At 36.8% G+C, this 14,243-nt stretch overlaps 1 protein-coding gene across 2 annotated transcripts in view; it reads left to right on the top strand.

The window, feature by feature from the left end:
- Positions 1–14,243, top strand: part of FAM3D (FAM3 metabolism regulating signaling molecule D) — a 37,559-nt gene that overhangs the window by 17,220 nt on the left and 6,096 nt on the right. For both annotated transcript variants that reach the window (XM_083356088.1, XM_083356087.1), the window contains 5 exons: positions 1,749–1,772; positions 3,269–3,392; positions 3,501–3,559; positions 8,908–8,958; positions 9,327–9,411. In XM_083356088.1, coding sequence (XP_083212214.1) covers positions 1,749–1,772; positions 3,269–3,392; positions 3,501–3,559; positions 8,908–8,958; positions 9,327–9,411 — 343 coding nt within the window. The remainder of the gene's footprint in view (positions 1–1,748; positions 1,773–3,268; positions 3,393–3,500; positions 3,560–8,907; positions 8,959–9,326; positions 9,412–14,243) is intronic.

Here is a 14,243-nt window from a genome sequence, read left to right as displayed (position 1 = left end):
AGCAGAGAAAGATAGAAATAAGGGTCAACATGTGAACAGAGTTTCCTTTGCTGAAATTTATCCCTGAAATTATTTGACTTGATGGGGATAGGTGGGAACCCTTGGACCAGATGCTGTTTCTGGCTTCTGTTAGAGTGTAGCACAAAGTTAATGTTTCAGATTCATAATATTTTTGTTCCTTCCTGCTTTCCTGCTTTACGTGGTTTTGTATCGATTACACTGCTTTGATATTTTCTTTTAATAGAAACCAGCACATAAAATGTTTAACATATAAATCATCTGAGTTTCGGTCTGAATTTGGCAAATATTTGCTAATGTTAGCCAGTGAGAGTCTTTGCATTGTGGCAAGGTAGAAATATGATTTAATAAATAAATGTTCTATTATGCTCATATCATCTCAGGGCTACAATTTATGACAGATATATGCTCTTATTTTTACATGCAAGTTCAATAATCCACTTCCTGGTTTCCATCCACTTACACCCTTGCAAGTCAAGGAGAAACATCTAAAGGAGATTCCACTTGTGAATAATGGTAGAATTTTCACCAAATTGAGAAGCTTCCTTTAATAACTTTATCTAGTACATTTTGTTTCTATATAAGATGCAGCAAGCACAAAAATACCTTTGGGTATTTTTTACTCAGCCTAGGAAGATAAAGCACAGAGAGGATTTTGAGAGCTTATGCCTATACCTATGTCTTCTTCCCTGCTTTCAGACATCAGATTAGAAGACTGAAGTCTCACACAATTCTATTGTTGGTCTCCAAAGTCAAGTTGGGTTTTGTAGTAGATGAGACTTGGGTAACTTTTGTAGTTCAGGAGTTATAGTTCAGCCTCCTGAGCTTTTGGAAGACTGAAGAGGTCGGTCAGTGTGTGATATTAGTGCAAGTGCTGAAGCAAATTTTGTGAGTTTTACAGTGGAAATGAAAGTCTTCTGGAGACCAATTAATCCCATCACTTCTCTTCACCTAACTTTAAAGTGGTGGTAAATTGCATCATTGACATTCAGCTGTTTGCTGCTGAATTTCATCAACACAATCTGAAATACCCAACCCCAGACTAGTCACACTTCAGTGTAATAGTATCTCTTTCATATGTTTTATTGTATACATAAAAAGAGAAAGAAATAAGAAAGGGAAACACTGCAAAAAAAATCTTCATCTTTAAAGTACAACAAAAATGTTCACATATGCATTCATGCCATGTTATGCAATTAAATTATTAGAGCTTATGATTTCACTCAATTATGGGAAATAAGTGGGAAATTAAAGAGATAAATTATTTAAATTTGTAAATAATCTTTTAGGAGTCCTAGTGATAACATCTTATTTAAATATAGAGAAAAAAGTGAATTCTTCAATCCACTAGACATTGAGGGGAAACTGCTATCCTTCTAACCTTATTGTATCTATTTTGATGAATCATGGAAGCATGCAATATCTATTTCCCTTGTCTCTTACCTTTAACAAAAAAAACCTGGGATTTTGTGAGACAAATCTTTTCTTTGCTTACAAAGCATGAGGGTTACCTCAGAGATATTTTTTTGTGGGGACAGGGAACTTTTACTGTCTATACCATAATCCATAGCATATTTTTAAGTGGTCAACTTTTAAATGAATGAGGCCAAAAAGTTTTGGTCCCTTTTATTCCAGAGGGTCTCATATCCATTCATAAAACAATCAGTAAGAGAGCTGATTCTAATTTGATTCAAAATATTCTATTTTGTCTTTTCTGATGGCTTCTACAGGGTCCCGCATTGAATCAACTAAAAGTGAGTACATTTCTTTCAGTATTATTTCTTTCTCTTTTTTTACTCTTATTTTATCTTTATATCAGAACACTAGTTCTGCAGCTCTCAGTTTTCTGTGGTTATGATTTTACAGGACAAAACCCCTGAGAAGAAACATTAGTCGTCCCCAGAATATTCAATGCCTACATTCCCTCTCCTTGTTCCAGCCAACATTCTTCTTCGTGCACATCTTTGTCTCCATTCTTGTAAAGATGAGAAGACAAAGCTGCTGTGATATTTTCCCCCTCAATTAAGAGCTGGGACAAAATGGCTTCTTTCTCTTTCCTTTCCTTACAAATGTATTGGTACAGAAAGGAAAGGAGCCCATATACTTGGTCCCTTAGACAAAGGCTCAAGAAATCCTTCTTAATGTGTCTGGTCCTTTTTCATCTAACCCAAACTACCAAATTCTACCCCAAACAATGGTATGTTTAGGACCAGTTCAGACTCAGACATGTTCACTAACACTAATAGAGTTTCACCTGTTGATGTTGGAGACCTAATTCCTTTCTTTTGCTCATCAGGTGCAGGGCTGACTCCACATTTAGAGGAGTCATTGACATCCTTCCTACATCAATGATGCCTGGCAGGGCTGTGGTGGAGGCAGTGCTCCAGGCAGTATTGTCCAACTAGACCTATCAAATGGAATACACAGTAGACCTCAGTAATGGCCCTAAGACAGCCAGAGTCTGGCCTTGCCCCTGTCAGCTAGTATCTCAATACATTTAAGGTTGTTGATATGGTTTCCAGCAGAAAGTTACTAACAAGGCTTCGCCCTGACCATTCAGAAAGAAGAGAGACATCCTTCGGTGGAAATGAACAAGAAAGGCCTATCACAAAACAAAATCGAGGTGCAACAGAAAGCCTAAGATGGCCAATATCATTCTTGGTCCCATGCGCCCATAAAACAATTGGAAATATTTGGGGGAGATATATGGGTAGTCCTTGACATATGACCACAACTGGAACCAGAATTTCCATTGCTAAGCAAGGCAATTAAGTGAGTCAGGCACAATTTTATGACCTGTTTTGCCATGGTTTTTAAGTGAACCACTGCAGTTGGCAAGTGAATTGTGTGGTTGTTAAGGGAATCTGACTCCCCCCATTAACTTTGTTTGTTAGAAGCCAGCTAGGAAGGTTATGAATGGCGATCATATGACACACACACCCCAAACCAGGAAACTGCAACCATTGTAAATACAAACGCCCACATTTTTATCACACGGCCTGTGGGATTTCTGTGATGGTCATAAGTGTGAGGACTGGTTGTAAATTACTTTTTTCAGTGCCCTGATAGTTCTGAATGGTCGTTAAATGGTTGTAAATCAGGGACTACCTGTACAGAGTTTGGGTAGATGATGTGGTACATGGGTCCCAATTAACAGAGAAATGGAGATCTCTCAAATAGTATAACTTACAGGATATATATATATATATATACGTATATATATTTAATCCCTTCTGAATTTTCTTGCCAGAAACGCCATTAACACAAAATAAGTGCAATAACAGAAGACGTTGTCCCAAACATACTTTTCCATTCAAAATCATCAGTGGTGCAGCAAATGTGGTTGGCCCTTCCATATGCTTTGATGGCAATCTGTAAGTTCAGTCGATGTATGTATGTTCATTTGATAGACTGTGACTTTGCATTTACCGGTCATGCTGGTTGAACTTCAACTCTCAATCTGTCTTCATTTGCATTTTTAGATTAATGAGCAATGTGAAAAATAATGTTGGTCGAGGTTTGAACATTGCACTTATTAACGGTGAGTTTTTCCCAAAACTCAATCATATTCGATGCGACTTGTTCTGTTCCCTTGATTGTTTCTTCTGAAATTACTGAGGCTCACAGTTGGAGTGCTGTTTTGAAGCAAATGTTTTTACTATTCAGCGTATTGTTTCCCACTAAATATGGAAGTCCGGTCTAGTTAGAAATAATACAATTGCCAGAACATATAAAAGGCATGGCTGCAGATGAGGAGATGTAGAAGAACTGCATTCTTCTAGCCATCTCCAGAGGAAATCTGCTGTAATGGTTTTGGTGAAGTGCACATTTGTATGCAGAGCATACTTTTCGTGTTTCTTTACTTAAATCCCAGGAGTGGTCTCGGTGCCATGAAAAAGCATAAACTATACAGGAGAATCTCTTCATAGAAGAGATTACAGACAGATGACTGGTGGATATTGTGCAGTTTCCCTATGATTATTTGTTTTCTTGTTTGTTTGTTAGATTTATATGATGGACTATCTTGTCAGATACAACTGTGAGTGGCTAACAGCAATAATAAAAACACAAGAATAAAACAAGTCAACAAACAAACATGAAAAAACTGGTGCCCAGTCAACAGCATAAAGTCCCCTGGGTTCCAATTTTACTTCTTCAATGCCTCTGGGAGTGGGGAGCCAATTCTTAATGACTTTCTGGAAAGCTAAGCGGGTGGAGCCCTGCCAAATCTCAAGAGGGACAATGTTTCACAGGGCAGAGGCTGCTACTGATAATGCATTGCTATTCACTATTATCAGAAATAGATGGTGATGACCAGGGCTTTTTTTCTCATAGAACACTCAGAACGGAGTTCCGGCACCTTTTTTGGATGGAAACTTGTAGGGTAGGCAAGGCAGGTTGTATGACATGTGTGAGTTCCGGCACCTTTTTCTTTTACAAAAAAAGCACTGGTGATGACAGATGATAGATAGATGATAGATAGATAGATAGATAGATAGATAGATAGATAGATAGATAGATGAGAGATGAGAGAAAGAGGGAGAGAAGTGATAGATTTTTCCCTAAGAAACATTTCTGCTTGTTGAAAAATTGCAATGAAAATGAAATTGTGTTGCAAAATTCAGAGATATGTGGATTGTGAATGAAGAACCATGTTTTGATTCACATTGGTTCAAAAATGCATATTGAGGTAGGCTTGGGTTTAATTAAATACATTTCTCTACTGCTCCCAGGAGAAGGGAGATGAGGATTACTAACCACAAGAAAGAAGTGGATTAGTTCAACAACTAGGGAAATCTTTCTGTACAGTATTGAAATGATCTGAGTCTATATTCTAGAACTGATGGATTTGCGGATTTGCTTGCCATTTTATCATTTGAAGATTCCTCCCTTTGTCTGCTACTGGACATGGCTAGTCAGACACATGGTGCTATTTCCAAATCAATACTGATTCATTGCAACCAGTGAAAATGTCTTAGCTGCTCTATAACTTTGGGGAAAGTAGTACTGCCACTATCATCCTGTGTTTCCATATGAGTGAGACAAGCATTCTAATTGGATATTCCCTCCTAAGAAGTATTTCTCACTCGGGGTTTATTCCCATTTCACAACTGACCCATCACTGAACTGGGTGATCAACCTCTTTGTAGGACAGGAAGAGATGACACCACTTTGTATTCCCCATCACCCCATTGCTAAGGGTCAGAATTCTCCTTTCTGATTTATGTTGCCATAAGCATGCCTTTCCAAGTTAGCTGATGCATTTCACTTCATCACAAGCTAACCCCAACAGTTTGTTGGCTAATCCACAGGGCAACAGAGCTGAAATCCTTCTATCCCAAATGGCTGGGAAAATATTGAAATGATACAGCACTGGACTTATTTAATACTTTTTTAAAAGGGGGGGAGGGGGAAGAAAAGGCACATAGGTCATGGAGAAAAAAAGCATTTTTTATAAAGGACAAATGCTTCTGCCAGGTTTCAAATGAGCAATCTACTATTTATAGGACAAGTATTATAGTCACTGATAAGATTTAGAAGATATTAGAAATCCTGTTAATCATTGATGGGGGTTATTGCTGCCCCTGTGAAATAGTTAATGAACTGCAAGAATTAGCTCTGAGAAAGTGAAATGCACCCACCAAAACAGACAAGAGCAGTTGAGGCACATAAGAAGGAAAAGAATGCTTAAAAATGCCCAGAGGTCACATTTACAATGGGAGGTGGGTGACTGAAGAACAAAATCATCCATTCCAATAGAAGAGAGTATATGCAGACCAGGGTTGAACTACTAGGAAGTCCTTGGCACTCTCTCTGAGCTTGGTTGCTCACTGGCAGACATTCCATGACCCAACTAGTTATCATCATTGGTGCCCAACTGATGACAATGATGATCTGCATTGAGGATGTTATCTAGATGGGCAAAGAAACACCCAAGTTCAGAGAGCACCAAAGATTCCAACATGATCCATTTCTACCCTTCGAAAATGGTCTGCTCTGGTGGTGGGCTAACTAAACAGTGCGGATAAGCTCCCAAAACATTTGTTGGCTGCAATTGGTGGAGACAAAGTGAAGCAAAGATGGATCTAATTTACAACTGCTTGCAAATCAAATAAGCAGTTTTATGGCAAGGGTCAAAATAAGTCAGCATTTTCTGAACAGATGCAAAATCAGAACCCTTTCTGTCCCCAGAGAAAACAGGCAATGCTCAGGGATCGTAAAACAATATAAAAATATATCATTTTTATGATAATTAAGCTAACCTTGAGAAAATAGAATGACATCTGGCAAGCCCAATGAACTTTAGCCCTGTTAAAAGACTTCACAACCCTTTTCTATAGCTTAATCATAAATTCTATTTATAAAGGAAGAGGCTCCCCATAACGAGGGAACAGTTGGTGAAGATAGCAGAATGTGCAGAGATGGTAAAATTGTCTTGTTTGATGAGGGAAAAGACAACAATATATCTGCAAGTGACCAGAAAACCCTACCCCTACCCCTTTTTTGATGAAAATAGAAAATAAAACAAACTTCGGCAACTAAATTTCATTTTTGATGTGTGTCGTTGTGCTCACAGTAAAAAATGACAAAAAAGATTATCTTATCTTATCTTATCTTTTAATGATTAGAAAGGATAGAAGTGGACAGAAGGAATCCACAATATAACTAGAGTGAGAGGATTAGATATTCAAACTTTCTGAAAAAAAGATTCTTCAATAAAATTTAATACCAAAAAAAAGGAAGAACAGACAGACCAAGAGGCGCTACCTATAGATATAGGTTGTTGTTGTTAGTTGCGAAGTCGTATCCAACCCATCGCGATGCCATGGACAACGTTCCTCCAGGCCTTCCTGTCCTCTACCATCTTCTGGAGTCCATTTAGGCTCACGCCTACTGCTTCAGTGACTCCATCCAGCCACCTCATTCTCTGTCGTCCCCTTCTTCTCTTGCCCTCAACCTTTCCCAGCATTAGGCTCTTCTTCAGTGAGCCCTTCCTTCTCATTAGGTGGCCAAAGTATTTGAGTTTCAACTTCAGGATCTGACTGACCATGACTTGATCTCCTCTAGGACTGACCGGTTTGATCGCCTTGCAGTCCAAGGGACTCGCAGGAGTCTTCTCCAGCACCATAGTTCAAAGGCTTCAATTCTTTGGCACTTAGCTTTTCTTATGGTCCAAATCAGTGCTTTTTGTGTAAAAGAAAAAGGTGCCAGAACTCACACATGTCATACAACCCACCTTGCCTAGCCTACAAGGTTCCATTCAAAAAAGGTGCCGGAACTCCGTTCTGAAGGTTCTATGACAAAAAAAGCCCTGGTCCAAATAGATATAGGTAGTGAGAGAAAAATCTCTGGGCCATCTCCTACTGTGAGAGGGCAGACCAAAAAGGAAACTCCAATCAGATATCACTGGTCTTTGTACTTAAAAAAAGGAACTTGTAGTTATTCAAGATCAATACATGGGAAGAAAGTCCGTATCATTCTGAGTCGGTTAAGACTGGAATAGCCCTAGTAAATAAAAATAAACGAGCAGAATTTGAATGAGATACAGTGCAGCAGGGTACAGAAAGAGCAATTACCCTAATTACTCTAAAAAGAGTAGTAAAAAGTATATCTCTAGATATAAATGATGTGCCTGATGTACACATATGTGGTGGAATTGTACACACTGTAGTACTATCACCAGTGTTATCACCATCTTGCCTATATAACCAGGAAACATATCTAAGCTGGCTGTGTGCCGTTTTGATCATTGGCTAATTACAAATAGGTCACCTGACATTTAGTAGTTTCTTAAGTAGTCCCTGCAGTGCAAAAGTGAGTTTATGGTATAGGAAAAAAATGCTATGCTTTTGTTGTTGTTTGCCACGCAACTTTTTTCTGAGTCGACTGACGCAAAATTCAACAGAAGAGAATTGCAGTGTTTTGCTGGTCTGACGTGGTGCACAGCATTTTTAGGAAGGGCAAAGGCAGAGGGGGAATGATGCAATAGAATGTGTGGGCCTACTTTGATATTTCCTATTTCTGAAATTGTATTTTTGTTAGTGAACTGTATGAAATCCATTTCAGGACTTACAACAAACTCTTAAAGTATTCCTCAGAGTTTTTCAAAATTCCCACTATCACAAGTTGGAGAGGCCTCTGAAACCGCAGAAGGGGGCTAGAAAGGAGAATGCAGTGGGGGGGGAGGGATAATGATCCACTTAACCAACACATTTTGAAGAGGAAGAAATGTTTGAAACATGTGTCCATAGAATTTCCTACAAATTGCATGAATTGCTTTACAGTACTTGATTACTGAGTTACTTATGTGAAGGATACACAATTTATATTCGGATAACTGGAAGATTCAAATATTGTTAGAAAAAAGTGGCAACACTTTCAGGCTTGCATATCTGCCTTCTTTGGGGTACAATGTCACTGTTACTATTGATTCAAAAATCGGCACGATTTTTCAGTCAGAAGCAAAGCAGGAGAATTGTATGCCTATAACAAGCAATTCTTTTTATCAGTAATTTCAACATCCTAGAAAACCTACCCTTCTTTATCCTTGAAGGAGTTACATATGGTTCCTCATACTTCGAATGCTCACTTCCTTTAAATTGTCTGTATCCATTTTGTAGATTTTGGCCATGTCCTAAGAACAAGCACAAAAGCCGTCTTTAGCCATTTTAGCAACAGGGCAAAAGGGAGAATGCATTGAATGCTGGGGAAAAAAATTCTTATCATATACTTCAACCCATATTGAAAACCTGTTCCACTTTTGATAACCAATTAATTTTAGCCTTCAACAGTTTTGCTTCATTTTTCCATCATTCCAGAGACTGAACTAAGTCCACATACTTTATAAACATATTTCATTAAAACTTGTGTTTCACTTCAAATCTTCAGGAACCACAGGACAACTCATCAAAATAGATAGCTTTGACATGTATTCTGGAGGTATGTGAATTTGTTAATCTGTTATGTATTAATAGTGCAACACTGAGGGTTAAAGGGAGTTGCAAGTACAAGAAAATTTCCATAAAGCAAAGAAATTGTTGAGATGGTTAGCTTATATTATGGTTAATATTAATTATACTTCTTGCATACAGAATCCTTCTCCAGATGCAGTTTCTAGAATTCTATACAGCGCAGCCAACATCTGGAAAGCACAAGCTGACCTATAACATTTGTTTGCTTTATTTGGCAGGGGTGGTTTACATTATTTGTTAAGAAACACTGTGATCTCCTTTGTTAGTTATATTTTCTATATCTCAGAAGTTCACAATAAGTATCTCACAAACTTTTTTTCTTGGTTTCTTCGTAAGATATTAAAAATTTGCTGGATTTTATGAAAGGAATTAACAAAGGCACCCTTGTGCTCCTTGCCTCTTACGATGACCCAGGAACAAAGTAAGTAAACTCTGGAAGTATTTTCTTTCATTTTATTAGTCTTGTGGTGCAATTTGTTGACATAGAAATAACACATAAGGAGATCCACATTTAAAAGTTCCTGTTAGTGTTGTAAGCATTACAGGGTCCTCAGTATGATGCTGTTCTTTTCATCTCCTTCCAAAGTACACTAAGAGCAGTAACATCAGTTCTCAGCTGTTAACATCCTGCTTTAGATGCAGAGGAAACAAGACAGATGGTCTAGAACAGCTGTGGCCCTCAACCTTTTGGGCACCAGGGACCCGTTCCATGGAAAGAGGAAAGAGGGTTTTTCTGTGGCCCAGAAGGGGCGTGGTTTCACGTGCTGCCTGCATCCCATGGATGGGGCTTCACTTGTTTGTGTGGCCTGGTTTCTGGCATGCCACAGCCCTGCACCAGTCCACAAACTGGGGGTTGGGGACCCCTGGTCTAGAATTCCCTTGAGTATTTTTTATATAGATAGATATTTTATTGTTTTTTAACTGTAACAATCTCCAGTGTCTGGTGTACAGCATGTTGTCTTGGTTTATATTTTAACAAGCAAAAAAAAAGGACAGTAATAATTAAATAACAATCAATAATGATTAAATTTGATAATTCCATAATTAATATATTAATTAATGATATATTTCTTTGATCTTCCCTTCTCCCATTTGTATTTTCTTTCTTCAACTTTAGCCAAAATATAATTCTTAATATTTTCAATATATAAATAATTAGGTATAGGCATTTTTTATATTTATGCAAATAATAATAATCTCTCTATATAACATTTTTTTCAGCTTATATTATTCTCATAACCATCATCTCATTAGTTCAGCATACATCCTATTTTTATAATTTTAGTTCGCTTAAATTCCCTTATATTCAATCCAATTCTTATCAGTCATAATTTCTTCATATTAGTCATCTGTCTAAATTTTTCCATTTAGGTACATCATCCCAATATTTTATGTCATGCATTATAAAAATACTATACTTTTTATCTGACTTATAGTATCTAGATATAACATCCTTTTTAATCAGTTTATATTTTACTTATATATTAATAAAAGTTACATCAACCTACTATTTTAACATTTAATATGTTATAAAACATATATTACTTAAATCTCATTATCCTTCTTGTTATAAGTCCCCTTTATGTTCAAAATTCAAACAAATGTTTATTCACGTAATAGTCCATCTGGTAGGGTGAGTCAAATCACTTATATCTGTTTCTGATCTTCTTTTGCCAAGTAATTTTCCAAGTTGATGTAATCTGCTTACCTAACAGTTCCTGTATTTTTACAAATGTTGGGCATACAAAAGATGAAGTAAATAAGATAAATTCTTTCTGTCCCCCAAACTTTAATGGTTCTCCTAATAATTCCATTTTTCTTGTTGTATCAGAACCTTGTAGATTTTTTCCTGTTTGTGTCAAATTGTAATTCCTTTCGTTTATTATTTCATCAATTTGATCATACTCTTCTAGTTTGTAATCTGCTATCTGATTTGTTTGTTCCTTTATTGTTATTTCCTGGGTATTCTTTAATTGTAGATTTAGATTGGAAATATGATTATTTAAACCCTCAAAGTTGTTTTGAATTTCATCATAGTTTGAGTCTATTGTCATTTGTATTTGTCTTAATATTGCATATATTTCCTCCAGGAAAGTATTTATCTTGCCTTGAAGTATTACTTCTGGAGACCCTTGATTTTCCAAGCTAAGTCCTTCAGGAGAAAATATTGAAAGTGGCATCCTGTCATTTTTTAATACGGATGTGACATCCATGTTGCCTCCCCACTTCAAATAAACTTTCATCAATGTTTTAATTCAAGAGTCAATTTATCAGTCAGTCAAAATTACAGATTCAGTATATTAAGCCACTTTAAATCCTTCCTGCAAATTCTCCTCTAAAAGATTAGCCAAAAAGCCAAGGTTCTTTTCCATAAACAGTTCTTAAACACTTTTTAATCTTATAGCTGACTCTTCCTTTGTTCCCAGCTGTCTTCAAGGTTATTTGCAATTCAAAGGAACAACTTTTTCTTTGTTACTGGGCATTCTGCCAATTTTTGAGTCCTTATTGTTAGTATTCTATTCTCTGATTCTCCACCAGACGTCAGCAGTTATTTCTTTTTTTCAGTTTTTCTTTCAATCAAAAAGTTATTTTTGTTATATATTTTTATAATTCCATCAGAAATGTTTTAGGGTATAATCCTGACAGTTTTTTAGTTCCTAGATTTGTCCAGGCTGAAATATTTTAAATCAAATTTTAGTATATCTCTTTCTACCTTTTATATTAATTCGCCGCTTCCATCTGTAAGGGCTTAGAGTCCCCTCCGTTCACTTCTGGAGGTTGTCTTGTTTTGAGAATCTTTTCAAGGATTTAAATAGTAGATAGAAGAAAGAAGATCAGTACTCTCACCAATTCCAAGCACGCTGTTCACCAATGTTTAGGTTCATGCTCTGGGACTTTGGCTGCAAGCAACTTGGGCTAGACACTGATCTCATGCTAGCCTTTCTCCTGTTGGGTTCGGAGGGCTTGCCCCAGATCAAACGAAGTGACTGCTGTCACTTCATGATCAATAGGGCACCCCTTCTTCACAGTCACCTCTCCGGGGCAACTTTGGACCCATCTAGGGTCCCCCAAGCAGGAAAAAACTAGCCATGGGGAGCGGAGGTCCACTCTCACGTGGCCATGCGCTGCAGGCACAAAAAACAGAAGTCAAAATTCCCTTGAGTATTGAGTATGGGATAAAATGAGTGCAACTAAGATGAATACAGCCCCAAGGTTATATTATGAGAGAACGTATTCACTATGTTATTTTATTTGTTAATTACATTACTTTCAATTAACATGCAAGTTATGGAATACATTTCATAAATTGCCCTTTTGAAGTAGGTGGAGATTGTGTACTTCCTAAGCCAGTAACACAGTTGATGAAAATCAAGAGAATTTATATTATTTGCCTGGCCTGTGGAGTAACAAGTTTGAATTTCCTGTTTTGATAAAGCAAAGAAGGGTTGCATTATACCACATGAAATATGATTCCAGTGTCTTAACAGGACATGACTATAACAACATAGCTCTTTTAAAATATAATGGATATCTCAGAAAATCTTAGTAAATGTTGGTTTATATTGTTGCTGGATATCTAACTCAGGAATAAGAACATTTACTCATTTATTTTGATCTTGTCCAGTTATTACAGTAGTGGGCAAAATTGTGGAAACCTTTTGGGAAAAGTGTACAGTAGAAATGCCACCTTTGGTTAAGTTTCCACCAATTTTTCTTCTAATTTCTTTATAACTGTAGCCTTCTTCACTTAATAATACTATTTTACATTGCTTTCTGGGCAACCAGTCAACTCTGCACCATTACTTTAATTTTATTACATTTTACAAGCTCACTAAATGAAAGAGCACAAAAAAACCCAACCAATTTCATAGCAATCACATAACACACTGACAAATGTCCTCCTCTCAGCTTCAATACATGACATCAATAACTAAGTCTGACTGGCTCATTGCCAAAACAAGATGACACCTAATTGGCTCTCTAAACACTCATGCTCATTGCCTACAATCAAATGAAAGAAAGCTACCTGATATCAACCTAAGCAAGTTGTGCTTCCCTTTTTCTGGTTATTTGGCTATAACTTTTCATAGAATACAGTACAGGTAATTGAACAAACTTTGTTGCATTACATTCTTGATTAAATTATCTTTCCTTTGACTTATAATTTTAGCCATCAAACCTCAAAAAAACACTTTTCCCAAAAGGTTTCCACAATTTTGACCACTACTCTATGTTCTGAACTAATATTGGCAGTCTTATTATTCTGACTCTAGATCAATTGTTGTTTAAAAGGTGCTTTCATTCCCCTTAGCTATAGCCACAGTTCTGAAATTTATCAAGGTGGCATGTATTGTAGGTCGTGGCAACATGGATTTGGCTAAAGGAATAATCAGAAAAGACTGGAAAGTGAAGTGAAATGTACACTTGTATGGCAGCATTGGGATTATCGATATGTGTTGCTTATCAGTATTTCCAATTTGTCTTTTTTTTCAACAAAGGAGCAAAAAAACACAAATTTCAAAAAATGCAGTCCATGTTTATGGAATTCTTCTGTTTATAATATAATATAATTATATTATAATATTATAATATAATTTCCAGAGATGTTTTTCTTTGTTGCTCTGCTTATTATTTATATAATGCAGTACTATATGGGTATCTTTACTTTATTTTGTTGTGTTTCAAAAGAAAAAGGAACCGCTAACACAATCTGAAAATGCCGGGATTGATATTTTTTTTTAAAAAAAGAACCAAGTAAGCTGATTGATCTGGGAAAAAAAAACATTTTGCCCCTTAGGGTTAAGGCAGGGGTAGGCAACCTTGGCTCTTTTATGACTCGTAGACCTCAACTCCCAGAATTCCTGAGCCAGCATGGCTGGCTCAGGAATTCTGGGACTTGAAGTCCATGAGTCATAAAAGAGCCAAGGTTGCTTACCCCTGGGTTAGGGTTAAGATATTCAGATTCCAGATCATTCCACCATATCCACTGTCTGCACTGGGGCAGGATAAAGCTTTTTGTACCAATGAATTTTTTTGCCCAGTGCTAAATTTGGAGAGCATAATCCAGATCAGTATTTCAGCTATAATAAAGACTTAAATTCCTCTATATTGCCCCTAGCAGTAAAAAGAAACCAGACCACCAAAGAAAATGGTGGCTGGATACCATCGCCAGGCAGAACATGGAACAACTCAAAGAAGTAGTGCAAAATCAGATATAGAGAGACCTGGCCCATAAAATCACCAAGAATCAAA

The sequence above is a fragment of the Vipera ursinii genome, assembly GCF_947247035.1.
Source record: "Vipera ursinii genome assembly, chromosome: 2".
Classification (NCBI taxonomy): Eukaryota; Metazoa; Chordata; class Lepidosauria; order Squamata; family Viperidae; genus Vipera; species Vipera ursinii.
The sequence above is the reverse complement of the archived record's forward strand: the minus strand, read 5'-3'. Positions and strand labels throughout refer to the sequence as shown.